General features: G+C 60.3%; 4 protein-coding genes and 3 long non-coding RNA genes across 14 annotated transcripts; 2 read left to right on the forward strand and 5 right to left on the reverse strand.

Annotated features, from left to right (window-relative positions):
• Nucleotides 1-736: 736 nt before the first annotated feature.
• LOC138843965 (uncharacterized) lies at nt 737-1,509 on the reverse strand. Its single transcript, XR_011379216.2, has 2 exons — nt 1,407-1,509; nt 737-1,164 (listed from the first exon to the last, which is right to left on the reverse strand). It is a non-coding gene; the product is annotated as an uncharacterized LOC138843965 (long non-coding RNA).
• A 360-nt stretch (nt 1,510-1,869) lies between these two features.
• On the forward strand, nt 1,870-4,877 carry RPL29 (ribosomal protein L29). 2 transcript variants are annotated; one of them, XM_051851596.3, is made up of 4 exons: nt 1,870-1,914; nt 2,162-2,356; nt 2,618-2,682; nt 4,122-4,877. In XM_051851596.3, the coding sequence occupies exons 2-4, from the start codon at nt 2,320-2,322 to the stop codon at nt 4,755-4,757; spliced, it is 738 nt and encodes a 245-aa protein (XP_051707556.2). In that variant the 5' UTR covers nt 1,870-1,914; nt 2,162-2,319; the 3' UTR covers nt 4,758-4,877. The 2 variants fall into 2 exon arrangements, with proteins under 2 accessions (XP_051707556.2, XP_002713279.2); XM_002713233.6 differs by having other exon boundaries at nt 2,312-2,356.
• A 1,518-nt stretch (nt 4,878-6,395) lies between these two features.
• On the reverse strand, nt 6,396-10,784 carry ACY1 (aminoacylase 1). The gene is made up of 15 exons (XM_051851588.3): nt 10,728-10,784; nt 10,262-10,373; nt 9,762-9,826; nt 9,570-9,674; nt 9,221-9,315; nt 8,617-8,693; nt 8,438-8,527; nt 8,280-8,336; nt 7,954-8,027; nt 7,830-7,879; nt 7,582-7,726; nt 7,428-7,496; nt 6,883-6,962; nt 6,726-6,786; nt 6,396-6,645 (listed from the first exon to the last, which is right to left on the reverse strand). The coding sequence occupies exons 2-15, from the start codon at nt 10,353-10,355 to the stop codon at nt 6,481-6,483; spliced, it is 1,227 nt and encodes a 408-aa protein (XP_051707548.1). The 5' UTR covers nt 10,356-10,373; nt 10,728-10,784; the 3' UTR covers nt 6,396-6,480.
• Nucleotides 10,785-11,247: 463 nt separating this feature from the next.
• ABHD14B (abhydrolase domain containing 14B) lies at nt 11,248-23,722 on the forward strand. Of its 4 annotated transcripts, none has more exons than XM_089305563.1 (5): nt 11,248-11,295; nt 13,116-13,207; nt 19,351-19,613; nt 22,130-22,371; nt 22,690-23,722. In XM_089305563.1, the coding sequence occupies exons 3-5, from the start codon at nt 19,373-19,375 to the stop codon at nt 22,867-22,869; spliced, it is 663 nt and encodes a 220-aa protein (XP_089161689.1). In that variant the 5' UTR covers nt 11,248-11,295; nt 13,116-13,207; nt 19,351-19,372; the 3' UTR covers nt 22,870-23,722. The 4 variants fall into 4 exon arrangements, with proteins under 4 accessions (XP_089161689.1, XP_017199348.1, XP_008258971.1 ...); XM_017343859.4 differs by having other exon boundaries at nt 11,249-11,295; nt 19,325-19,613; XM_008260749.5 differs by lacking the exons at nt 11,248-11,295; nt 13,116-13,207 and adding exons at nt 20,040-20,191; nt 20,427-20,665 and having other exon boundaries at nt 19,558-19,613.
• On the reverse strand, nt 11,731-19,848 carry ABHD14A (abhydrolase domain containing 14A). Of its 4 annotated transcripts, XM_051851595.3 has the most exons (6): nt 19,756-19,848; nt 18,929-19,114; nt 16,060-16,271; nt 15,816-15,931; nt 12,960-13,195; nt 11,731-12,818 (listed from the first exon to the last, which is right to left on the reverse strand). In XM_051851595.3, exons 3-6 carry the CDS (start codon nt 16,266-16,268, stop codon nt 12,636-12,638), a joined length of 744 nt encoding a protein of 247 aa, XP_051707555.2. In that variant the 5' UTR covers nt 16,269-16,271; nt 18,929-19,114; nt 19,756-19,848; the 3' UTR covers nt 11,731-12,635. The 4 variants fall into 4 exon arrangements, with proteins under 4 accessions (XP_051707555.2, XP_017199347.2, XP_089161685.1 ...); XM_017343858.4 differs by lacking the exons at nt 18,929-19,114; nt 19,756-19,848 and adding an exon at nt 18,358-18,647; XM_089305559.1 differs by lacking the exons at nt 12,960-13,195; nt 18,929-19,114; nt 19,756-19,848 and adding an exon at nt 18,358-18,638.
• Nucleotides 21,003-21,885, reverse strand: LOC138843964 (uncharacterized). The gene is made up of 2 exons (XR_011379215.2): nt 21,752-21,885; nt 21,003-21,327 (listed from the first exon to the last, which is right to left on the reverse strand). It is a non-coding gene; the product is annotated as an uncharacterized LOC138843964 (long non-coding RNA).
• Nucleotides 22,933-24,409, reverse strand: LOC149124358 (uncharacterized). The gene is made up of 3 exons (XR_016214308.1): nt 24,115-24,409; nt 23,539-23,675; nt 22,933-23,063 (listed from the first exon to the last, which is right to left on the reverse strand). It is a non-coding gene; the product is annotated as an uncharacterized LOC149124358 (long non-coding RNA).
• Between the last annotated feature and the right edge of the window lie 40 nt (nt 24,410-24,449).

A 24,449-nucleotide genomic window follows, 5' to 3' on the forward strand; every position in this document is an offset into this window, starting at 1 on the left:
AGCCATGGTACCGGCCTAGGGCGTTGGATTCTGTCCCGGTTGCCCCTCTTCCAGTCCAGCTCTCTGCTGTGGCCTGGGAGTGCAGTGGAGGATGGCCCAAGTGCTTGGGCCCTGCACCCGCATGGGAGACCAGGAGGAAGCACCTGGCTCCTGGCTTCAGATTGGCGCAGTGCCGGCCATAGCGGCCACTGGGAGGTGAACCAATGGAAGGAAGACCTTTCTCTCTGTTTCTCTCTCTCTCTCACTGTCTAACTCTATCTGTCAAAAAAAAAAAAAAAAAAAAAAAAGGCAGGACCATCTTTAAAAAAAAAATAAAATAAAGAGCGGGGGGAAGGGGCAGTGCTGTGGCATAGCAGGTAAAGCTGCCGCCTGCAGCACCGGCATCCTATATGGGTGCTGGTTTGAGTCCCAGCTGCTCCACTTCCAATCCAGCTCTCTGCTATGGCTTGGGAAAGCAGTGGAAGATGGCCCAAGTCTTTGGGCCCCTGCACCCACATGGGACACTGGGAAGAACCTCCTGGCTCCTGGCTTCAGATTGGCGCAGCTCCAGCCATTGTGGCCATCATCAGAGTGAACCGGCGGATGGAAGACCTCTCTTTCTCTCTCTCTCTGCCTCTCTGTAACTCTGCCTTTCAAATAAATAAATAAATCAAGATTTATGAAATAAAAAGGTACTTTGATGAAATAAAAGATAAAAAAGTACTTTATGAAATAAAAAATTAAAAAGGTACTTCTATGAAATGAAAAAAAAATTTTAATTAAGAGCAGGGACACCCCCAGCCCAGGAGACAGGGGTGGGGGGAGGGCTAGCCAGTGCCAAGGCCCTGAGGCAGGAGGAAGGGAGGAAGCGTTGTGCTTGGCAACAGAAGACTGTGAGTTTGGAGAGAAGCAAATGGCAGTGGCTGTCAGGGTGAGTGGAGATCAAGAATTTATGCGGGGCCGGCGCTGTGGTGTAGCGGCTCAGCTTCTCATCCAGCTCTCTGCTCTGGCCTGGGAAAGCAGTAAAGATGGCCGAAGTGCTTGGGCCCCTGCACCTGCATGGGAGACCCAGAAGAAGCTTCTGGCTCCTGGCTTCAGATCAGCGCGGCTCCAGCCATTGCTGCCATTTGGAGAGTGAACCAGCAGATGGAAGACCTCTCTGCCTCTGGCTCTCTGTAACTCTGACTTTCCAATGATAAAATAAATAAAAATTTTTAATAGAATTTATGCAAAGGAATGTCCCTGTGTCCTGACCTCAGCGAGGGAAGAATCCCACGTGTGTGGGGCCCCACCCCAGGCAGTGAGGGCATGACATGCATCTCGCGGTCAGCGCATTTACAAGGAAACATCTAGATCACCAATCCACTTCCAGATAAAACCACCATCCCCTCCTTCCTCAATCCTCCCTGCGCACAGCACCCCCTTACCCCAGGGGTTCAAGACTGAGGGCCAGCCTTGCCTGCTCCCTCCGCAGCGTGTCCACTCCTCTCCACCCCAATTGCCCCGCGGGGGCCTGCAGCAGCACCCCCCCCAGCTCTCCCTCCCCCGCCTCGCCCCACGCCCGCAGTCCGTTCTCCACGCGGGAACCCAGGGGTGTTTTTGAAGAACAGATCTCCGGCCTCTCCCTGTCTAGCACCCATTCCTCGAACACTCCCCCTTTGCTTTCAAGTTCTTTGAGGGGATGGAGCCTCTAGGGAGGGCCAGGTCCCGAACAGGAGAGGGGGCGGAGGCAGCTGAAGAGGGCGGGGCCAGGCCGACAGCACCGCCTCCTTGTGCGGCCCGTGGCCTTCCGGGCTTTCGGAACCTTTCTTCTCGCCGCTTCGGGGATACTTTTCCAGGAGTACCTTCCGGCGTCGTCGACCCTATTTCCCGTGCTGCGCTGCGGCCTCTCTCTTCTCTTTCCGGTCCCAGGCGCTTCGGCAGCCGCGGGTTACGGTGAGTGTTGGCCCCCGTGGCATCCGACACCATCCATAGCTCACGGGTGGCGGCAGGGTGCGGGCTATGGCCCGCGGGCCACGGGGAGGGCAGGGGGGGCCAGCTGTGTGGCCGTGGGGAGTGGAGGTCGCGGGGCGGTTGTGTTGCTCCTCGGTCCTCCAGGGGTGGATGGCGGGGGAAGAACTCGGGTTCTGATCGCGGAGGGTTGGCGGCTCGGTTTCAGGGCGCCGTTACGTGGGTTTGGCAGGCCGGGGCTGGCATCGAGTTGTGCTGAGTGGAGGGGCTCCTGGAAGCGGCTGTGCCGCAGTTTCATTCTGGCCTGGGGCCCGTCCACGTCAGGCGGCAGAGCTGCCCCGACCGGAGAACCCCTATCTCTGATCACCCTTTCGTCGTGCAGGTGCAGACATGGCCAAGTCCAAGAACCACACCACGCACAACCAGTGTAAGTGTCTTGGGCCCAGCTTAGGCCCCAGGCCCTGGCAAGGACTGGTTTGGGCTTACTGGGGGCGAGACAAGGGGACACATTTCCGCTTTGGGTTTGGCGCTGTGTTTAAAGGGTTAGGAGTCGGGGGTCCTTTTGAGATCGCCCCAGTGAGCAGAGGTTTCCCAGGTCTCGGGGAAGGTCCCCCAGACTTCGCGGCTGTGATGTTGGGGGGGTTTATTAGAAGTACCTTTCTTGGCCTTAATTCCTTCTTTCTGACAGCCCGAAAATGGCACAGAAATGGCATCAAGAAACCGCGATCACAAAGATACGAGTCTCTGAAAGGGGTGAGTGGGTTCCTTGAATCGCATTAGCTGTCCTATGGCTGCAGGTATGGTCAGGTCTTCTGTCGTGTACTTGCTTCCTGGCCTGTGCCTGAGCAACTGTTCTGAACAGTTGCTGCGCTCACCTGGTCTACCGGGGCCCGGGATTTCTTGACCCCGTCAGATCTGCACCAGCTTCCCTTTGCCTGCCCCCGCCCCAGGAGTAGCTGGCCTCCTGCAGGCACTTTGCCCTCTCCCTTGCTCTTCCAGGGCACGTCCTAGAAGGAGCAGCCATACCTGTGTGTATTGGACCCATCGTCCTGCCTCAGGACCTTGATAGGAGCCAGTGTTGGACTTGGGGGGCGGTGTAAGGGTTAGCTGAGAAGGCTGGAGGGTCTGCAGCAAAGCCGAGCGTGTCCCTGGCTGTTCTCCCCCAGTGCCCTTTGCTCTCCGGATCCGTGGTGTGTGTGGGACCAGGCTTACCCTCCCCTTGCCCTAGAGGAAAAGCAGCATCCATGAAGGGATTTCAGGGGGAAGGCTTGGCTGAACCTTGTAGTGGGAAGTTTAAGCTCTGCAACCCTGGTAGAGCGGGCAGCGGCCTTTGTTCTTTTTTTTTATTTTAATTTTTGACAGGCAGAGTGGACAGTGAGAGAGACAGAGAGAAAGGTCTTCCTTTGCCTTTGGTTCACACTCCAATGGCCGCTGCGGCTGGCACACCGCGCTGATCCGATGGCAGGAGCCAGGTACTTCTGGTCTCCCATGGGGTGCAGGGCCCAAGCACTTGGTCCATCCTCCACTGCACTCCCTGGCCACAGCAGAGAGCTAGCCTGGAAGAGGGGCAACCGGGACAGAATCCGGCGCCCCGACTGGGACTAGAACCCGGTGTGCTGGCTCCGCAAGGCGGAGGATTAGCCTAGTGAGCCACGGCGCTGGCCTGGCCTTTGTTCTTCCATCAGCACTTGCGTTTGACTGTTAGCGCTACTGGGCTCTGGACGTACGGCCTTAAAATGTGGTTTGCATAGCTTTAACCAGGGGGAGTGTTAACTTTAAGAAAAAAAAAGTTTATTTTATTTGAAAGGCAGAGTTAGAATCTTCCACTGGTTCACTCCCCAGATGGCCACAACAGCCAGAGCTGGGCCGATCAGGAGCCAGGAGCTTCTTCCAGGTCTCCCACACCGGTGCAGGGGCCCGAGGACTTAGGCCATCTTCTGCTTTCCTAGGCCATGGTGAAGCAGGATTGGAAGTGAAGCGGCCAGGACTCAAAACCAGTGCCCGTATGGGATGCTGGTACTGCAGGCAGCAGCTTTACCCACTACACCCCAGAGCGTTAACTTTTGTGTCAAGAAATAGTATTTTCTCAGCTGTTGGGTTCAGACTGGCAGGCACTCTTAGGGAAAGGGACACCAGGGGATGACTCGCAGCTCTGCTCACGTGCTGCCGCCTGTACCCTTCCTGCTTTCCAGGTGGACCCCAAGTTCCTGAGGAACATGCGTTTTGCCAAGAAGCACAACAAGAAGGGCCTGAAGAAGATGCAGGCCAACAACGCCAAGGCTATGGCTGCGCGTGCTGAAGCTATCAAGGCCCTGGTCAAGCCTAAGGAAGTAAAGCCCACGATCCCGAAGGGTGTCAGCCGGAAGCTCGATCGGCTTGCCTACATTGCCCACCCCAAGCTTGGAAGGCGTGCCCGTGCCCGCATTGCTAGGGGTCTCAGGCTGTCCCGGCCACAGACCAAGGCAAAGGCCAAGACTGAGCCCCAAATCAAGGGCAAGGTCAAGGCTCAAATCAAGGCCCAAGCTCAAGCTCAAATCAAGAGCAAGGGCAAAGGCAAGGCCCAGGCTGAAACCAAGCCCAAAACCCAGGCCGAAACCAAGCCCAAGGCCCAGGCCCAAGCCAAACCCAAAGCTCAGGCCCAAGGCAAGCCCAAGGCCCAGGCCCAAGGCAAGCCCAAGGCTCAGGCCCAAGCCAAGCCCAAGGCCCAGGCCCAAGCCAAACCCAAGGCTCAGGCCCAAACCAAGCCCAAGGCCCAGGCCACACCTGCAGCCCCAGTTCCGGCTCAGGCTCCTCCCAAAGGTGCCCAGCCCCCCGCAAAGGCTCCCTAGTAACAGCCTTTGCCTGCCAATGCAAAGGCAGAAGGACTGGTGTGACCCCTGGGCTGCTGTCTGCGTGGGGCTAGCGTCCTCCTGTGCTGTTTGTACAAATAAACCCGAGACAGGGTCTCAGCCTGTGTCTGTGAGCCTGGGGATGGGATGACTTCCTGCTTTGGGTGGGAGATGATGATGATGATGATGTGATTGGTGGGGTGGGGGTTAGAGTTAAGGAGAGAGCACCAGGATGTAGTGAATGGGCAGGAGTTGAGGAAAGTGGTCTTTCTAGGGCTTGAAGCTTACCTTGGGCGAGTTCTGCACTGATTTGAGCGGCCCAGGCGTGCTCTTCGCTCACCTGGCCAGTGCGCAGGGCCCTGGGTGGTAGGAGGCAGGGTGGTTGCAGCGGCACCGCCTTACTGGCATGTTTGGGTGTGGACCTGCGCTTGCCCTGGGTCAGCTATTTTCACCTGCAGGATCTTTTCGGGCAAGCAGTGCAGTGGTGGGCATTGGGGGGGGGGGGTTCCTTATAGAAGGCACCAGACAGAATACTGGTCACAGTTAACTCAAATCCTGTCTTGTCCATCTTTAGGCATTTTGGAGACTAGGTGATGGGAGTCTGCCAGAGCAGTAGGTGCTGCCCGTGATGTGGGTCTCCCTATCTCTGAAGTAGGTGTACTATGTGTCTTGCGTGAGGAAACCTGACCATGTAGTTGGGAAGGGATGGAGGTAGCCCCTGGCCACAAGTGGTTCATGTGGGTGGGTCACCAGGGCTGGGTTGGGGGTGTCCCTGAAGCTGGGGTCTCCAGGGGGAAGGCAGAGCGGCTTTGTCCTGACAGGGGCTTGGCCTAGCCAGATGTCAGCATGTAGGTAGACTGTAAAAGCAAGGCCTGCATACCAGGGATCTAGCCAAAGCATGGAGGTTGTTTTCCAAGTCTGAGGAGGTGGCCAAACCCTGGTGTCCAGAGTCTGCATGGCTTCAGCCAGTCTCCCTAGGTCATAACCCACTGCTGCGGTCAGCCTCCACAGGGGCCACCTGGGCCACAGAAGCACAGGTCCCAGCGTCAGCTCTGACCAGGGCTGGCTCTTCAGACAGCCTGGACTCAACGTCCCTTCTAACTAATTAAAAACTTCAGATCCAAGTGCTGTCTCCCCATGACCCATGCTTAGGGAGCTCGGGACAGGACAGCTCAGAAAGGAGCAGATTCTGCCTCTTGGGTCGTGGCTCCTGGTGCTGCCCGGGGCCCGTGATCCCTGGCGGGTGTGCTGGGGACCCTAAAGTGAATTGACCTGGTCTGCCAGGGCCCCTATTCCCAACATTAGAGCACGTGGGTTTGGGCCAAAGCTAACAAGAATTCCTCACAAGCTCTCCTTCCTGCTCTACATCTGCTCCTGCGTCTCTAGGGAGCCCAGACTGCTGCCCTGAGCTTGGGGTCTGGGGAACCTCTACAGGAATGGCACCCCTGCACTCACGGTGAGACAGGATGGTGGCCCCTTGTTGCTGGACACAGGCCTGCCTGAGATGTGGTATGGTACACAACGTTGAAGGCGAGAGCCAGGCTCGGTTTCCTTATCTGGAGTGGGGCTGGTGACGGTCCTGTCTCCAGAATGAGAGAATCCTCCCCGAATGCCTTGCCAGTCCTTTCCAGGCAGCGCTTGTCCACACATACATGTTTTATTACTGGGCATGGGGAAAGAGGAGGTCCTTGACGCTCCGGACAGCACCTGGGGAGCTCGGGGCTCAGCGGTTGCCAGGCAGGGCGGGCACGCTGGCCAGGGCGGGCAGCAGGCGTGTGTATATGTCAATCCCGCGGAGGAACACTGCCTCGTGCAGCCGCTCATCGTGGTCGTGCAGCAGCACAGGGGTGCGGTTCATGGGTGAGAAGCCCAGAGCCGGGATCCCCACCTGCGGGCATGAGGAGGAGACGTCAGGAGAACCCTCTGGCCAGCCCCTGCTGCCCAGGTGCTGCCATGGGAGGGGCTCACCGCTCGGATGTAGCGGCTGTCAGTGGCTGCAGGGAAGATTTCCGGCTCCAGAGTAAGGTTCCTGCGGGGGAAGATCCGTGAGAGGGCCAGGGAAGAGGTGGAGGAGCAAAGGGACCTGGGAGAGGGGAAGGGGCGGGGAGCTGGGCTGTGCACTCACATGTCCTTGCAGACGCTGCTGAAAGCTGCCCACCAGGGGTCTGAGTCATCAGTAGATGTCACTCGGGGCTCCATCCACTTCTGGGGGAGGGGAAGGATGGCGGGATCAGGATGGGGCCTGGGCATCCACAGTGGGGTCTGTGCCTGGCTCAGGGCACATCTGCACCCCACCCCCACCTACGGAGACCTCCAGGTGGCCCTCCTTCAGGTCCTGGCCCAAGGACCCCTTCCCTGGATGGCTCCCCAGGCCCAGGCCTGGTCAAACACCCCATACCAGGTTCTTGGAGAGCAAGACCCCACCCACCCGCGGCTACCTGTGTTCACATTTGTAACAGTGATGTAAGATGGGTTCTCAGGGCGAAACTGCCTGATGTCACTCCCCACAGCGTTCCCAGCACCCACATGGGCCTCCACTACTAATGCTGTTGCCCAAATAAAACGTGGTTCTCTACTGAGAAGAGCCCAGGCAGGCTGCACCCATTGCCGCAGTGCCAGGCACCTGGTGAGCCCAGCATCCTCCCCGCACCCCAGGTCCCAGGTGGCTACCTGAGCAAACTCAAAGGTGATGCCCTCCCCAGCTGCCTGGCACCAGGCTTGCAGCTGCTGCTCAAAAGCCTAAGAGAAAGGAGATGGGTGAGCTGACCCCTCAGGCAGGGCTGAGGACCCCAGCCCCCTCCTCCGAGCCCATGTGAGGTGGCACCTTCAGGTCCACATCTGGTGCCACACGGATGTCAAAACTGGCACTCATAGCAGCAGGGACCACGTTAAAGGCCACGCCGCCCTCGAGCTTGGTCAGGTTCACGGAGGTCACTGCCCCTTCCTTCAGGTGGGGGTTTGACTGCAACCTGCAGTGTAGGGGTGGGGTGGGGTGGGAGCGACAGATCAGAGGAGGTGGCTCAGCCACAACCTCCTGGACCTACCCATACTCCTTTCCCAAGGTCGTCTCACCTCTGCTTTTCCTTCTCGCGGAAGGCCAGGATCGAGCTCACAACCTTGTGCTAGGAGAGCGTGAGGTTAGACGTGAGAGGCCCAGGAGACAGCCTCCCAGGCTCCCTCAGCAGGTGCCACGTACCAGCTTCTCAGCTGCCGTGTCCTCAATGAATCGAGAGCCATGGCCAGGCCTCCCCGTGCAGGTGATGCGCACCCCTGGGAAGAAGCCAGCCACGGAGGGGGGAGAGGTGTGCCTTCAGCATGGGTGGGGCTATCAGCCCTTTTGGGGGAGTGTCCTGGCCTGCCCCTCAAGCCAAGCTCCTCTGGCAGGGTGCAGCTGGTTTCCGCCCCCAGGCACAGCTCGCCCTCAGAGCAATTCAGGAAGGGGCCAGGAGCCAGAGGCCTGGGTTCGAGGCCTTTGCAGGCTCCATCTAAACGGTGCCCCCCTCCCTCCCAGCCTGTACTCACACCAGGGGCTCCTCTCACTGTAGAAGACAGTGAAGGCTTCGGTGGGGTTGGCCAGGCCTGGGGAGCAGAAGGGGATTCAGAGGGCGGAGTGGCCCAGCCCTGCCTCACAACCCCTGGCCCCCGCCCGGCTACCCAGCTGTGGGCGCCCACCTGCTTACCTTCATCCAGGGCGAAGCCAGCCCTGAGGGCCTGGAACTCGGGCCGCTGCACGAAGAGCTCCATGCCTTGGTGACCCCCAACCTCCTCATCTGCAGGAGTGGAGGGGACTGAGATGAAGAGGCTGCCCCCCAACACCAGCTCCCCCTTCCCAAAGGTGCCCCTCCTGAGCCACGCCTACCCGGCACAAACGTCATATGAATGGTCCTGGGGAAACGGTGACCCTCAGCCTTTAGCCTCCTCACAGCCTCCAGGTACCTGAAGGGACGCAAGGCAGCTGCCGAGTCCTGGACTCCTGGACTCTGGGCGGTCCCTGGCTCTCTCTGGACCTCAATTTCCCCGTCTAGACAGGGTAAGGAATCAACAGGTCCCTTGGGGGATGGGTATTTGGCAGAGCAGTGAAAACGCGGCTTGAGATGCCACATCCTTTATCAGAGTGCCTGGGTTCCCGTGCCAGCTCTGCTTTCTTTCAATCCAGCTTCCTGCTAATGCACACCCTGGGAGGCAGCACGTTGTGCCTCAGTACCTGGGTCCCTGCTACCCATGTGGGAAACTTGGATTGAGTTCCTGGTTCCTGGATTTGGCCTGGCTCAGCCCCAGCTGTTGCGGCCATTTGGGGGATGAACTAGCAGGTGGGTAATCTCTCTGATTTTCAAATAAAAGGAAATCAATACATTTAAAAAAAATGTATAAAGATGTCACATGGCCTTGAGGTTTTCCCATCACAGCCACAGGTCCGGGGGCCACCCACCAGGCCGGTGGGGACAGGAATGGAGGACACTCACTGGATGCTGACACACTTCATGTCCTGGGCACCCCTGGCGTAGATGTAGCCCTCAGGATCCTTGAAGGCCTCGAAGGGGTCGTGACTCCAGTGTTCCTTTGGCAGGGATGGCAGGAGGGGTCCACCGTGGGTTGGGGTGACAGGTGGGTGGTGGGGGAGGGGCACAGAGGAGTGCTGCAGGCAGCAGCTGACTGCCGTCCCCCATCCCTGTCTCCAGGCTCCACCCCCACCCTGGTACAGAATCACTGCTGGAGTTGGGGGAGTCGGTGCTGGCACCACACCGGATCCTGGGGTCTGCATTGTGTCTGTCCCCAAGGCCTGTACTGCCCCCCCGCCAAGCCCATACACACCTTGAAGACGGGCACCACATCGGTATGGGAGTTGAGCAAGATGGAGGAGAGTGTAGGGTTGGTGCCTGGCCAGGTCAGCACGGTCACCACATAGCCAGGTGCCACCTGGTGAAGGTCCGAGGGGAGGTGGTCAGTGCAAGGTGCCCCCCCCTGCACGCCCCCCTCCCCACACACGCAGGGCCGCGGGCTCACCTCCACTTTCTGACAGCTCAGGCCCAGCTGGTGCGCTTGATCCTCAAGGAAGGCCACGGCAGCCCCTGCGGGCACAGAGTACCCTTGGCTGCCACCTGCCCAGGCAGCCTGGAGAGGAAGCAGACCTGGAGATGGGCTGCTGCCTCCCAGCACGGTTCCACATCCCTCAGAGACACCTGCATTTCTGCAGTCAGTGACCCTCGGCCAGGGCCAGGCCTGCAAGTGGGGAAACCACTCAGCACCTGTCAACTGCTAAGCCGGAGCGGGGATGCGGACGCACACACACAATGCCCAGCCACCACGCTTGATGCCCATGGGGGCTGTGCCTTGTCCAGCCCCAGTAGGTTTCTAGGGGCCTCTGCCCCTCCACTGAGTTCCAGGAGTGAAGTTTGAGCAGCACGGCCTCTCCAGCAAGGGCACCTCTCCTGCTCGCAGGAGCTGCCCCAGACCTCGTGAATGGCTAGCGGCCACACGAGGCCCGGGAAGCGCGGTGTTCTCACCGTAGTCGGGCTCGGGTTGGACGGTGCGGATGCGAAGGTACTGGCGGAAGAGCGTCACGGAGGGGTGCTCGCCCTCGGGCTCCTTGCTGGTCATGGCGCGGCCCCTGCTGAGCTGGGAGCAAAGTGTAAAGGCAGACGACGCGTCCGGGACTCCAGGTGCACCCAGCACCCCCCCTCCCCCCGGGAAGAGGGCACCCAGTTTCCGAGCCCCCGGTACCAAGCCCCACTCGTTTCGGGAGCTGTGCTGTTTGTGGTCAACAAACAAACTTCCTTACTCCGCAAAAGGGCCCCACGCAGTCTGTGCCTCTGGGTGCCCACTTTACAGAGGAGAAAGCTGAGGCTCAGAGTCCGCAGAGCAGCTGGGAAAGGGCTGAAGCCGCCCCCGCCCGCAACCTCCTCCAGAAAACCTCTCCCAGTCGCTCGGCTCCCGCGCTGGGGAGCCCCAGAAGCTTATCAAGACGCCCACCTTGCTCTCTCCTGGTCCCGAGCCTGCGTTCGCTTCTCAGCGCCCGCCCCGGACTGTGGCCAGGACTTCAGGGTCCAGCGAGGTCAAAAGCTAAGGACCGCCCCGGCCCGCCCACCACGTGGCTGCAGTCGGGTCGCGGGGCGGAGACCCGAGGCGGCAAGTAAGCGCCCGTCCAACCCCTGCCACCGCCCCGCCGCGGGTGGCACCGCCCGGCCCCGCTTCGGGCCTCGGCCAGATCCGGATCCGCCCCTGGGCCGCCTCCGCGCGGCCGGCCCCGCCCACAGAGGCCGGGCTCCGGACTGGCCCCGCCCCCGCAGGACACGCCCCCTTGCGCCCTGCTTCGGGCCTGGGCCGCATGCTCGGCTGGCCCCGGTCCCGGAAGATCCCTGCTCCAGCCTCCCGACTGGGCGGGCGCCGCCGCGGAAAGCTGCCTGGTTCCTGCGCGCACTCCGGCCCCCTCGCTGTCCCCTGCTCGCGGACGCGTCTGTGAGCCCCAGGAGGCTAGGCCGTGTGCCTCAGGGTTCAATCCTTGAAGGGACAGCGACCGGACAGCGTGCCGAGTACGCGGGTAAATCAACGGGTGGGAGCACGTGGGCTGGCGCCAGGGTGTGGGCAGATGTGTCGGTGTCGCCGGTCGTGACCGCGTGACCAGAGGGCATGATGGGGAGCTGCACTCTTGGCTGATCCTGTGCCAAACTCCCTTGTTCCTAGGAAATGCCACCCCACCCCTGGGGGCGGGGGGGGGGAGGAGAAAGCGACACAGGGTGTGGCTGTCCATTTGTGTGCCCAGCTGCCCCCTGCACGCCTCACCGGTTCTGCTCTGTGCTCCAGGGGCTCAGTCAGCTTGGGGAGGGGGCTGGGGCTGGAGACTTCAACCTCTGGGTCAAGAAAGAGGGCCGGGGGGGGGGGGGGGGGTCCATGCCACCCGCCCTGGGGTTGAAGTCCTGCTCACCCATGCCACGCAGGGGAACGGGCTTGCTGGCTCATCAACAATGCAGTATTCTTTTATTTTTTTGAGGTTTAGTTATTTATTTGAATGTCAGTACAGTTATATATATATAGAGAGAGAGAGAGGGAGAAAGTGCCAGAGAGGAGAGAGGTCTTCCACCTGCTGGTTCACTCCCCAAGTGGCTGCATCTGCCAGGGCTGAGCCGGGTCAAAGCCAGGAGCCAGGAGCTTCACTGGGCCTCCCACACGGGTGCAGGAGCCCAAGCACTCAGGCCATCTTCTACTGCCTTTCCCAGGCCATCGGCAGGGAGCTGGATAGGAAGTGGAGCAGCCAGGACTCAAACTGGCACCCACATGGATGCCAGTGATGCAGGCAGTGGCCCTACCTGCCCTACCACAGCGCTGGCCCCCAACAGTGCTGTGTTAATTCCTACACCTTGGTCCCCATCCACTCCTGACCCCCTCAACTGTAGACTCTGGATTTCCCATCACTCCCAGTGGTCATACATTAGCTGTTACCTCCCCACCCCCAATTCCTCCAGCCAAGTGTGTAACCAAGTGTCCCACGTACCCATTCAGTCCTACAACCACCCTCTAAGCCAGGTGTCACCATCATGCCATTTTACAGATGAGGAAACTGAGGCACAGTGCTAAGGGGAGACAGCTAGGAAGTGTTGTATCCTTAGCCTCCCAGGCCCCCTCCAGCCCCCAAACAGACCCAGACTTGCCTCCCACTCTTGCCTCTCCTGAAACACACCGGAAAATGAAACTGTCACCACCCAGGAAAGACAAATATACTTAAAAAAAAAAAATTGTGCCTGTGAAATAGACGAAAGGTTCTGGCCGGATCTGCCCCTCTGATCTCTGTGCCCTGCGATCCCAGGGGCTCCTTCCCTGGTGGGATGAGGGATCCAGACCCTTCGAGTTGGGCCAGACCTGGGCCCTGAGCAGTGGGTCAGTTCAGGGCAGCCGGTCGAGGAAGGCGAGGAGGGCGAGGTGGAAGTCCTGCGGCTTCTGGAGGTAGCAGGCGTGGCCCGCGGCGCGCAGCTTCACCACGGTGTGGTTGGGCAGGTGGCGGAGCTGCCGCAGCGACTCTCGCGCCAGGTTGTGGTCCAGCTCCCCGTAGAGGATGAGGGTTGGAGTCTGGGGGCGAGGCAAGGGGCTGTGACCGACACCATCTTAGCGAGCCTTCCCCAGACACCCCGCCTCTTCCATCCAAGACCAAGGCTGAGGCCCCGTCCCCAGGTCCTGACCACACCATGACACAAGCTGGGGACAGGATACCTTCACAGCCCGGAACTGCTCTCGGGTGTAGCTCTCGGTGGCAGCGGGTGCGATGGGCACGAAGCCACGTAGCTGGTGGTGGCCTCGCACCAGGAAGGGCAGGGCATAGCGGCCACTTAGCGAGGGGCTCACCAGCACGGCATTCTTCACCTCCAGGTCCCGCAGCACCCGCTCCAGCAGCTCTGCCCGGCCTGCCTCTGTGCTCGCCTCCTTTGAAGGTGCTGAGCTCCCAAAACCTGGGAACAGCGGTAAGTACCAGCTGATGGGGGGCTAGTGGGCTCCACACCACAGTGGAGAAAAGAGATGGGGGCAGGCGGGCGCAGCAGAGATGGGGGTGTGGTGGCGCAGCAGGGTTAGGCTGCCACCTACAAGGCTAGCATCCCATATGGGAGCACCAGTCTGAGTCCCGACTGCTCTGCTTCCGGTCCGGCTCCCTGCCAATGCACCTGGGAAGGCAGCGGAAGATGGCCCAAGTGCTTGGGCCCCTGCACCCACATGGGAGACCTGGATGGAGTTCCTGGTTCTTGGTTTTGGCCTGGCCCAGCCCTGGCTGTTGCAGAGATTTGGGGATTTGGGGAGTGGACTAGCAGGTATAAGATCTCTTTCCTTCTCTCTCCACTGTCTTCATCTATCGCTGCCTTGTTTTTTTTTTTTTTTTTTTTTTTTTTTTTTTTTTTTTAAGATTTTATTTATTTGAGAGGCAGAGTTATGGAGACAGGGAGAGACAGAGAGGAGAAAGGTCTTCTATCCACTGGCTCACTCCCCAAATGGCTACAACAGCCAAAGCTGGGCTGATCCAAAGCCAGGTGCTTCTTCCGGGTCTCCCATGTGGGTGCAGGGGCCCAAGGACTTGGGCCATCTTCTGCTGCTTTCCCAGGCCACAGCAGAGAGCTGGATCAGAAGTGGAGCAGCCATATGAGATGCTGGCGCTGCAGGCGGAGGCTTAGCCTACTACACCATAATGCTGGCCCCTTTCGCTGCCTTTCAAATAAATAAATCTTTAAAAAGGGAGGGAGATGCAGAGGTGGGAACCAGTGGGGCATGGCACATGCTACTCCAATTCCCCAGATGCTATTTTTTTGTTGTTGTAATAGTCCTGCTAGAAAAACATCTTTCATTCATTGTATCGGCAAAACTCAAGACTGATAGTACCCAGTGTTGGGAAAGATGTGAAATGGGCACTGTCATACAGGATTTGATGGGAGGATAAACCCCTCCTTTTGGAAGAATCTTTTTTTTTTTTTTTTTTTTTTTTTTTTTTTTTTAACAGGCAGAGTGGACAGTGAGAGAGAGACAGAGAGAAAGGTCTTCCTTTGCCATTGGTTCACCTTCCAATGGCCGCCGCGGCTGGCGCACCGCACTTGATCCAATGGCAGGAGCCAGGTACTTCTCCTGGTCTCCCATGGGGTGCAGGACCCAAGCACTTGGGCCATCCTCCATTGCACTCCCTGGCCACAGAAGAGAGCTGGCCTGGAAGAGGGGCAACCGGGACAGAATCCGGCGCCCCGACCGGGACTAGAACCCGGTGTGCCGGCGCCGCAAGGCAGAGGATTAGCCTAGTGAGCCGCGGCGCTGGCCTGGAAGAATCTTAAGATGGGTACTTTATTTATTTGATGGCAGAGTTTATATAAATATATATAAACCAGTGCCCGTATGGGATTCTAGAGTTGCAGGTGGTGGCTTTACCTGCTATACCACAATGCCAACCCCGAGATGTGTATCTTTTGACCCATCAGTTGTCCTCAGTAGCTGCCCAAGAGAAATGAGTGCCTGCATACTCAAAGAGGCACGTCCAAAGACGGAGCTACCTTACTTGAGCATTTCTTTAGCAACAACAGACAGAACTCACTACTTATTTGAAAGATAGAGTGACGGAGACAAAGTGGGGAAGATAAAGAGATGTTTCATCTGCTGGTTCACTCCCCAGATGGTCACAATGGCTGAAGCTGAGCCAGGCCAAAGCCAGGAGCCAAGAACTCCATCTGGGTCTCCCATGTGGGTTGCAGGGGCCTACATGTGCCTGGGCCACCTGCTGCTGCTTTCCGGGACACATTAGCAGGGAGCTGGGTCAGAAGTAGAGCAGCTAGGACTCAAACCAGTGCTCCGATATGTGATGCCAGTATTGCAAAAGGTGGCTTCACTCACTGTGCCACAACGCCACGCCACCTGTGCCTTTTTTTTAATAGTCATTTCATTGGATTCTGAGAAAACCAGTAGAGATGGCCGACTACCATGTGTCCATCTTTCCTGTGGCACACACTGCATGGTTAATGACACGCTGGGAGTTCTGCAGGAACTGGCTTGGTTCATGAGACAGGGTGTGGGGAGAGGTGGACTTGGCAGCAGGAGGCCAGTCATGCTTATGACCCCCAGCACATGTCCTGCACGTGGCTTGCATCTGTGTGGCAGTGACCGGTACAGGGACTGGCACCCCCTCCCCCCAGTCTGCTCAGAGAGGGAGAGGAACGTGGCTCTGGTCTCAGAGGGCTTCACTGGCTTTTGCCTTTTTTTTTTTTTTTTTTTTTTTTATAATGACGATAGCACAAATCGTCTGTGTAGTGAGATGAACGACACGCCATCGTTTGTCATAGAAGGCACAGTGAGAGCCCCCACACGACTGCTGGTGGAGTGAGCCTTGTTTCCATTTGCTACGTGACGTGCATTTCACACTGGAGTTTCCAAGGCAGAAGTAAGAGTGTTTTGGGGTGTTGTGACCTGCCATTGCTTGTCCAGACACTGGGGTCCCGGTGCCCCCTGTCACACCTTAGAGCTTCCCCACCCCTCCAGTCCCCACTTCTGCGGAGCTGCTGCACCTGCCGCCTCCTGCCTGTCTGGATCCAGGCTAGGGATGCTCACCTGGAAGGTCAATGGCCACGGCCCGGTAGCCCCTCTGCGACAGCAGCTGCAGGGTGCCCAGCTGCTCCCACGTGCGGGAGCTGAAGGCCTTCCCGTGGAGCAGCACCACGTCCACCCTGCAGGCACACAGGGCGCTGCATGTGTCCCGGGGCTGGGAGGCAGCCCGCCGTCTCCTTCCCACTGCCCTCCCAGGCTCCAAGCACCCCGCGTTGGGTCTCCCCTTGGGCCTTGGGTCCGCACCCACCTGTGTGCTCGATGGAGTGGGAGCACCTCACGGTAAAAGATGGGGGAGCTGCCAGGGGTGAGGCCAGCCAGGACTGTGACGTTGGGTTGTCCCCCGAGCCAAGAAGTCTGCTCCGGGGGACCTGGCAGCCCCACGTACAGCAGCAGCGTGAGCAGCAGGCCCAGGCCCAGCAGGGCTCCCTGGGACCGGCTCATGGATATCTGTACCATAGCCTGCAAGAAGACAGGAGAAGGAAGAGACCGAGGCTGAGCCCCACAATGTCCCCTGGGCCCCGTCCAGAAGGCCCCGGCGGAGGAGCTCCAGCCCCTGCCCACGCCCCTGCCAGGATTCGCACCCAGCGCCTCCACACATCAAGGCAGAGGCTCAGATACCCTGGAGCGTGAGGACAGGCATCTGAGATGGCCCCCGCACAGACCGTGCTCAGCGACCACGCTCATCACCGTGCAGGGCAAAACCACACTTCCATTCAGCGAGCCCTCCGCTCGGCCCTTTGCAGATCCCCAGAGAATACCGGGGAGCAGCTATGAGTATGGGTCTCTGACAGACGAGGAAACTGAGACCCGGAGACATAAATTCTCTTGGCCACAGTGCAGAGCTGCAAATAGGGAAACTGCGATTTGACCCCAGGGCTGGGCTGCTAATTACCAGGCCACACTGGGCGACTCCCTGGGGCTGAGCTGGGGCCTTGCAGGTGGAGGGAGGGTGAGGGCCATGAAAGGAACAAGCCCACACACAGAATGGCCTCCTCATGAGCGCATGTGTGGATAGGATTCTTATCCCACTGCACACAAGACAGAAAGAGTGTGCTTTGCAGTGGGTGAGAAGGGTTGGTCTGGGCCAGCAATCATTAAGAGGCCGCTGAGAATGTCCATGATGGAGGCAGTGCTGCGGCCAGGGGAGAGCGTGGCACACCTAGATAGGAGAAGGGCGGCACGCAGGTGGGAGGCACGGATTACCACGCCCCCAACACACACCCCAGCTGCAGATTCCTACAGTCCAAGGCCTCCGCCAGACCAAAGGACAGATCTCAAGGTGCAGGACCCAGGGGCTGATGCTGTGGTGCAGCAGGTTAAGCCGCTGCCAGCCGTGACACCGGCATCCCATATGGGCACCAGTTTGAGTCCTGGCTGCTCCGTTTCTGATCCAGCTCCCTGCTGATGGTCTAGAAAGGCAGTGGAAATGGCCCAAGTGCTTGGGCTCCTGCACCCTGGAGACCTAGAAGCTCCTAGCTCCTGGCTTCCACTCCTGGCTTCCACCTGGCCCAACCTCGGCAGATGTGGCCATTTGGGGAGTGAATCAGGGGATGGAAGATCTCTCTCTCTCTCTAACTTAATTCCAAATAAATAAATAAATCTTAAAATAAAAAAAAAAAAAAGACCCAGGACTCTAACAGGGCTGGTAGCCCTGGCTTTGAGACCTGTCCTTGCTGTGTCTGGTTTGTCAGTACATCAGGATAACCTCATGGCTGCCCTCCCAAGCCTCTTGTGGTATTTAAATAATGCAGTGGTCCTGACCAAGGGCTGGTCCGGTCCTCACTTCCTGGGCCTAGGATGTACACATCTGTCTTGGTCCCGGATTCCCATGAACACTTTTTTTCATGGAGCGCCAACTGGGTACAGGCTCAGCAGCGGGGGATCCATCCGAGCAGTATGTGGGCACTGGCAGCCCCCTCTGGGGCGAAAGCAGGAGCTGGTGGGGAGGGGGGACGATGATCATGAACCCTCTCTAGTTCATGACCATGAACAGCAGGGGATTGGTGGGTGCTTCCAATACCCAGGGGAGCCTCAAGAGGGTGGGGAAGTGTTCCGCTGTTGCCTTGGCAACCCAGGGTGCAACCACACTGGGCAATGGCGGGAAGCCTACAGTAGGCGGCTAGGTCAGCTCAACCTGCAGAGGTGGGGTGGGAAGTGACCTGTGCCCACCTCAGGTCACCGCAGTACACATCGTTAATGACACACAGCTGTGCCCACGCACGCACAGACATTGAGTCTTGCCCCTACAAGCTTTCCTTTTGCACATGCTTCCCTGCGTGCACACGCAGCCTCCTTGCACATCCACTGGCCCTTGGGCAAACAGTTCCTTGCAATAGCACCGTTAAGGTCACGTGCACCGTCAGGCATCAGGAAGACAGGCAGACGGACCCAGGCTTTCAAAACAACACGAAGACCTTCAAATAATTCAAGCACAGTCGCACAGAACTCTACACACACGAACCCGCAGACAGGCAGACACTGACACACAGAGACGCACAGGTGTGCGCAGGATTCCCGACACACGCACAGACACACGGGTACGCACCGATTCCCGCGCATGTGCACACTTTCCACGCAGCGCCGGCCCCTTCCGTAGAACTCGCTCCGCAACCGGTGGGGCAAGGAGGGGGGGCAACAGCTGTCCGCCGCGGGCAGCCGTCGAGTCTCCCTCCCCGGGGACACTCACCGGGCCCGCCGGGATGGGCCGCAGCTGGGTGGGCTCCGCCCAGGCGGAGCCAGCCGCGGAACAGCAGCGGGCCCTGACGCGGCCCTGGCCGCTCCGCGGGCTGAGCGGTGGCCAGCGGCCGCCAGCGCGGCCACCGAGGCGCGCCTGCGCAGTCCGCCGGCGCCGCGTTTGCAGGCAGTCCCCGCTCTGCACGGACCCGCCCCGCCGTCCCGATTTTCCCAATTGTTTCTGGCCGGAGAGCGGGCGGAAAGCCACTCAGCCGGGACATTTTCACTGTCGCTCAGGTGTCTGTTTGTGCAATGGGGTTGAGGGTGAGACCGCCCCCCGCCCCCAGTCCTCCCGGAAAGTGGTGTCTTTAGGACTTGAGGGGCGGGCCAGTCCCTGAAGACTGGCCATGCAGAAGGCTCGTGGTGGAAACGCCAGATATTACCGTGTCGCAGCCCCACCGCTTCTCTGACCCCTGCACACGCACACACACACACGGTCGGGGTCTGGGCCGGCCTGGTTGGCGATGCGTGACCGTGTGGCCCGGCCCAGGCTCTGGGCTCCACGTGGCTGCCGAGCCGGGCGCGGGGAGGCTGGGCGGAGCGCACAGGGTCCGCTCCTTATTGGTATCCTGCAGAGGTAGACAGACGCATCAGACGCGGTCTACAGGCGAGGCAACGGACTTGGAGGCGTTGGGAAAAGGACCAAGGACACCTGCCTAGTGGGGCGGGGGCGGGGAGCTCAGCTCTGGGCTGGGCACTCCTGGCGGGGGTAAAGAGGTGGGAGGGGGGATCAAGAAGGGAGCCGCAGGGATTCAGCTCTGAAAAATCCGTCCTCCTAGAGCTGCACCGTGTCCGTATGAGGCAGGTCGCTTCGCTGAGAGTTTCGGATGTCACCCAGCCTGGCGCTTGGGACACTTGAGGTCGCTTTGAGAACCGGGAGAGCCCGGAGGGGCGTGAGCGGCTCGGACGGACCCTGCAGCAGCTTTTGGCCACAGGAGGGCGCCCCGGAGCACGGGCCGGCCCTCGCCCCCGCCCCCAGTGGGCCGCTTCCCGGCGTCTCTCCAGGGGCCCCAGGCCCGGCCAGCACTCGCCCGCCTCCGGTCTGCGCGACGCCACGCAGCTCCCCAGGTACGCGCCCTGCGCGCACGACCCTCTCTTCCCCTCTCCAGCTAGAACCCACCCCCCACCCACCCCAGGTCTTCCCTTCTCGGCTCCCCAGGCCTCCACCTTCGGGGCTGCCCGCATCCCTTCCCTGTGCGCCCTTCCAGACCTAGAGAGCTGGAACGGGGGTCCTCCGAGGGGAGGGGACGAGACGTGGCGGCGCCGGGGTCCGCGCGTCTGACCGCGGCGCCTCCGCCTTGAGCACCCTGCGCCCCTGTAGGCCTAACTCCAAAGCCCTTGCCACTGGACGCTGCGGTTTCCGCCTCCGGAAAATGGGCTCTTTCCTCCCCCCCACTCCCGGCTTGCGGTGCGGGCTCGAGACCTGTGGCAGTGCGCGGGGAAGAGGGGGGTGATGAGCGTAGCAGGGATAGTACGTGCATTGCCTGTGTGCAGGTCCCGCGCCGAGTGTTTTCCACGCGTGGCCTCATTTAATCCCATCAACCACCCGTGAGCTAGTCCTCGCGAATAATCCCGTTTTGTGGAAAAGGAGAACAGAATAGCAGCGGTAATGGAAGCCCCAGGTGCTGAGTTCTTGGCACTGGCAGGTACCCTCCCTTAAGCTCCTAATCCTTGAGGTAGGTTTTATTGTCCCCATAGTTTAGATGCGGAAGTTGAGGCCAACACAATTAAGTGCATGGCAGGGGCAGAAGGAAGAGGTTGTCCTGACTTGAAAGCACGTTTCTGGAGTTCTGGAAGCTTCCCGGAGGTCTCCTTGCCACTCCCCGCTCCCCCTGCGCGGGATGTTCTGTGGCCCCTCATCGGGCCGGCTTTGAACCACAGGTGCATCACCAGCGTAGCGGCCGCGGGCATGGTGGACACCGAGCAGCAGGAGGGCACCGTCCAGGTGCAGGGCCTCAGCCTCTTCTTCCGGGAGGCACGGCCGGGCGGCGGGCAGGCCGCTCGCTTCTCTGTGCTGCTGTTGCATGGTATCCGCTTCTCCTCCGAGACCTGGCAGAACCTGGGTACGCTGCGCAGGCTGGCCCAGGCCGGCTACCGGGCCGTGGCCGTTGACCTCCCAGGTACTTCTAGGCAAGAATGGGTGGGTGGGTGTGTGGGTGTGTGGGGTCTGCCTCATCGGGAGGCAGGTCTGGTGCCGTGCGACTGTGAGGGCCTAGCCAGGCTGGGCTCGGAGTTTGATGCCCATTGCAAGGCCATTCTGACCCAGGTGTTGCCTGGACACTGCCCAGCGGCTCCTCACTGTGATCTGGGCCAGTGTCCCAATCTCTTGAGCTTCTGTTTCCTTGTCTGGAATGGAAACTCACCATGCTTGTGTTTGGGGGTGGATGAGATTGCCCACGTGAATGTATGGCTAGCACCTGACACATAGAAATTGGTGCTTATCCAATTGGAAGTCAGTTTTTTTTTTTTTTTAAGATTTATTTTATTTGAAAAGCAGAGTGATGGGGGGGGTGTGGGGAGAGAGATCAATTGCCCTTCCAACCGCTTTTCACCACTCAAATGGTTGCAACAGCTGGCTGGGGCTGGGCCAGGCTGAAGCCTGGAGCCAGGAACTCTGGGTGGCAGGGGCCCAAGCCTTTGGGCCGTCCTCCGCTGCCTTCCAAGGCACATTAGCAAGGAGCTGGATTGGAAGCAGCGTGGCTGGGGCTCCAGCCGGTGCTCCAGAATGGGATGCCAGCATTGCAAGAGGCAGTTTAGCCCACGGTGCCACAATGCTGGCTGCCTGGAAGTCAAATATTTTGACTGCTAACCACAGGTTGTTGGAAGCCCTGAGGGCTGAGGTGTGTCCTGGCACGTTGCGAGCAGGCCAGGGCTCTGCCTGGTGGTGGGCTAGGACCCTCGTCCTGATTTTGGGTGCAAAGTCCAGGGCCGGGCTCTGGGGAAGGTGGGGCAGCCCCGGGACTGCCCTGCCCCAGCCCTTGGTGCCAAGCATGGAGCAAGCAGTGGGTCTGCTCCGCCCCGCCCCCTCCTGGCTAGGGCTGGTAAGGGTTCAAGGCCTCCAGCCAGGCCAGGATTGGTTCCCACGGTGGGTTGGGCTGAGCTTCAGGGTAAAGATCTTCAGCTGCTTGTTGTCAAAGTGGGGAGTGACTGAAAGGGCAGGTGGGGGTGCGTGACCTGCCCCCAGCCACTGTCTTCAAGGAACCCACCTAGGGCCAGTTCAGGACCACCTGCCCTTGACACAGCCGACCTTGCTTGTCGACTTGCTGTACCACAGCAGTCGCTCGTGGTACACACTTGTCATCCCTGCTTGACAGATGGGGAAAGTGAGCAGCTGAGGGAGACTGGGGGCACCTATCAGGGCCACCTAGACAGGAGCTGCAGCCCTGGGACGTGGACCCGCCCCTAGACCCCAGCACCCCCTTCGTCCCGGGACACTGGTGGGCCTGGAGGAGATGGGCACAAAGCTGGAGGCAGGCAGGCCAGGAACCTGGGCACAGAGGGGCTGACCCAGGAGCCTTCCTGGAGGAAGGGACCCACTCTCCCTGGTGTTCCCACTCACTGCCCGTGTCTTCTGTCTCCTGCAGGCCTGGGGCGCTCCAAGGAAGCAGCAGCCCCTGCCCCTCTCGGGGAGCTGGTCCCTGCAGGTTTCCTGGCAGCTCTGGTGGAGGCCTTGGCCCTGGGCCCCCCGGTGGTGATCAGTCCATCCATGAGTGGCATGTACTCCCTGCCCTTCCTCACAGCCCCCGGCTCCCAGCTCCGGGGCTATGTGCCGGTGGCCCCCATCTGCACCGACAAAATCAGTGCCGCCGACTACGCCAGTGTGAAGGTACTTCTGGGTGGGAGGGGCCCCTGCCAGGAGCCAGGAAGTGGCCTTCCCTGGGGGCCTGCCTTATCCAGGCGCTAGGTGACTTACCTGGTGGCTGGGAGGAGCTGACCGCCAAACTCCACCTCTTTGGTTTGCTTGTCGGATTACCGAGCCAAGCCCTGTGCCAAGCTGTGTGCCGGGGCAGACATACTCTGCGCCACCACCCGTAGGGCCAGCTTGTCTCTCCCCTTCTCTGGGTGGCCCTGGGGTGAGCTGCCCGCTAGGGGGCAGGCTGCCCTGGCGGCCCCGTTGACTCCGCCCCGCTTTCCTCTCTCTCAGATTCCGGCCCTGATTGTATATGGAGACCAGGACCCCATGGGTCAGAGCAGCTTTGAGCACCTGAAGCAGCTGCCCAACCACCGGGTGCTGGTCATGAAGGGGGCGGGGCACCCCTGTTACCTGGACAAACCGGAGGAGTGGCATACAGAGCTGCTGAGCTTCCTGCAGGGGCTGGCATAGGCCCCGCGCTCTGGCCGGGGGAGACACCTGCCTGCCTGCTGCCTGCTGCCTCGGGCCTCTCCCGCTCTCTCCCACCCCTCTCTTGGCTCTGGCTCATCACATGTGCACCACAGGTGTGTCTGTCTGTTGTTTCTCCGGGTTCATGTCTTTTGGGGTCCGTGTCTTTTTCTGCTTCTTTCTTTTGCAGCGCCAGACTGAGGAGGTAAAATCAAGAGCAAAAAACAGGAATCAAGGGACGTAATATGCTGGAGGGTAATCCAAGCTTCCACAGGCTCCTGCTGGCTCTCTCGCCTTCCTCTGCTCTGCCCAGCCTCCCCCTGCCTCCTCCTTCAGCTGCCCTGCAGGCCAGTCACCCCCACCCTTGCCCACCCCCTCCCGCCTGAGGCCACACGCACTTACATGCTTGGAGCCTTCTATACCTACCTGATCCCAGATACAGGTCTGACCCTTCACGGGAGCCGCTGCATGGTGCAGGTGATGGGGAGACCATGCACCTTTTTCATGGGCAGCTTTGCCCTGCACACGCACCCGTGCACACCTGGGCCTCCACACAGGCACTAGCCCAGGTCCATGTGCACTTCTAACGCTGTAGCACCTGTCTGGGCCCCATGGGCCCGCCCTTGCAGAACTGCTATGCCTAGGGTGTGGCGGGCCCCCGGCTCTACTCACCCACTGGTTGCAGGTGGCCCCAGGGCCAGAACTGCCTGCCCCGGAGAGGCCGATCTCCCTGCTTTCTCCCTGGCTTCCCGGCGCTCCCTTGCCCCGGGTTGTGCGGTCTGGGTCTTCTCAGCCCAGCTAGTGCCTTGCTTTGAGGTTTGGGGGATGGAAATAAAGCGATGCAATTAGACCCTTACAGGCTCTCGCTGTCTCCGGAGCGCCGCCCCTCCCCCGCCCCTAGGGACCGCCACGGCGGGCCCCTCCCCCACGCTGGCGGGACCAGATGGTCCCCCTGCCCTTTGTCCACCAGGCCAGATGGAGGGGAAGGGAGATTGGATTCCCCTCCCCACCCACACGTACCCAGGTGCCAAGAGCCTCAGCCGTGGGGGAGGTGGAGGTCAGTGGGACCAGGCTGAGCCGATTACCGGGCAGAGGGGGAGGAATATTTGGCCCCCGGCGCGCGGGGGGAGGGGCGTGGGACTTGAGAATAGCTCAGCCCCTCCCCCACGCATCTCTTCCCTCGTCGAGGGCTCTGCCGCGCCCCCATCCCTCGCGACCCGAACCCCAAAAGGAATGCTGGGAGTGGACCTGGGGGCGTCGCGGCGGGGCGGGGTGCACGAGGGCTCTCAGGCCCCTCCTGAAGCTGGCCCGGTAACCTGTCCTGTGCGCACCGGGCCGGGCCGCGGGTCTCGGGGCTGAGGCCCCCGCGCGCAGGACAGCGCAGACAACGGGAGCCACGATGAGGGCGGGGCGGAGGTCGAAGCCCGAGCTCGGAGGGAGCCGAGGCCGGGGGCTCGGGGCCCGGCGCCGCGCGGGCAGGCCCGCGGCTCCCGGAGCCCTCCCGGAAGCGCGGCCGCTCGGGGCGCACCGCGGCGCGCGGGGCGGGGCGGGGCGGGCGGCTGCGGCACTGGGGCGGCTGGGGC

Source organism: Oryctolagus cuniculus, chromosome 10, assembly GCF_051225735.1.
Source record: "Oryctolagus cuniculus isolate XC-2025 breed Fujian yellow rabbit chromosome 10, ASM5122573v1, whole genome shotgun sequence".
NCBI lineage: Eukaryota > Metazoa > Chordata > Mammalia > Lagomorpha > Leporidae > Oryctolagus > Oryctolagus cuniculus.

Bases quoted from the DNA above. Each gene is read 5' to 3' on its own strand.
- ACY1 (XM_051851588.3), bottom strand. From the start codon at position 10,355: ATGACCAGCAAGGAGCCCGAGGGCGAGCACCCCTCCGTGACGCTCTTC. The intron at 9,316-9,569 runs GTGTGTATGGGC...TCCCTGCCAAAG, and splicing joins ATGTGGTGCCCGTCTTCAAG to GAACACTGGAGTCACGACCC. The intron at 8,528-8,616 runs GTAGGCGTGGCT...CCACTCCTGCAG, and splicing joins TCATATGACGTTTGTGCCGG to ATGAGGAGGTTGGGGGTCAC.
- ABHD14A (XM_051851594.3), bottom strand. From the start codon at position 18,766: ATGTCCCGGCTGAGTGGCTTTCCGCCCGCTCTCCGGCCAGAAACAATT. The intron at 13,196-18,357 runs GTGCGTACCCGT...CGCTGTTCCCAG, and splicing joins GTGCACATGCGCGGGAATCG to GTTTTGGGAGCTCAGCACCT. The intron at 12,819-12,959 runs GTATCCTGTCCC...CCTCGCCCCCAG, and splicing joins AGCAGTTCCGGGCTGTGAAG to ACTCCAACCCTCATCCTCTA.
- RPL29 (XM_051851596.3), top strand. From the start codon at position 2,320: ATGGCCAAGTCCAAGAACCACACCACGCACAACCAGT. The intron at 2,357-2,617 runs GTAAGTGTCTTG...TCTTTCTGACAG, and splicing joins CCACACCACGCACAACCAGT to CCCGAAAATGGCACAGAAAT. The intron at 2,683-4,121 runs GTGAGTGGGTTC...CCTGCTTTCCAG, and splicing joins GATACGAGTCTCTGAAAGGG to GTGGACCCCAAGTTCCTGAG.
- ABHD14B (XM_089305563.1), top strand. From the start codon at position 19,373: ATGTCACCCAGCCTGGCGCTTGGGACACTTGAGGTCGCTTTGAGAACC. The intron at 19,614-22,129 runs GTACGCGCCCTG...TGTCTCCTGCAG, and splicing joins GACGCCACGCAGCTCCCCAG to GCCTGGGGCGCTCCAAGGAA. The intron at 22,372-22,689 runs GTACTTCTGGGT...CCTCTCTCTCAG, and splicing joins CCGACTACGCCAGTGTGAAG to ATTCCGGCCCTGATTGTATA.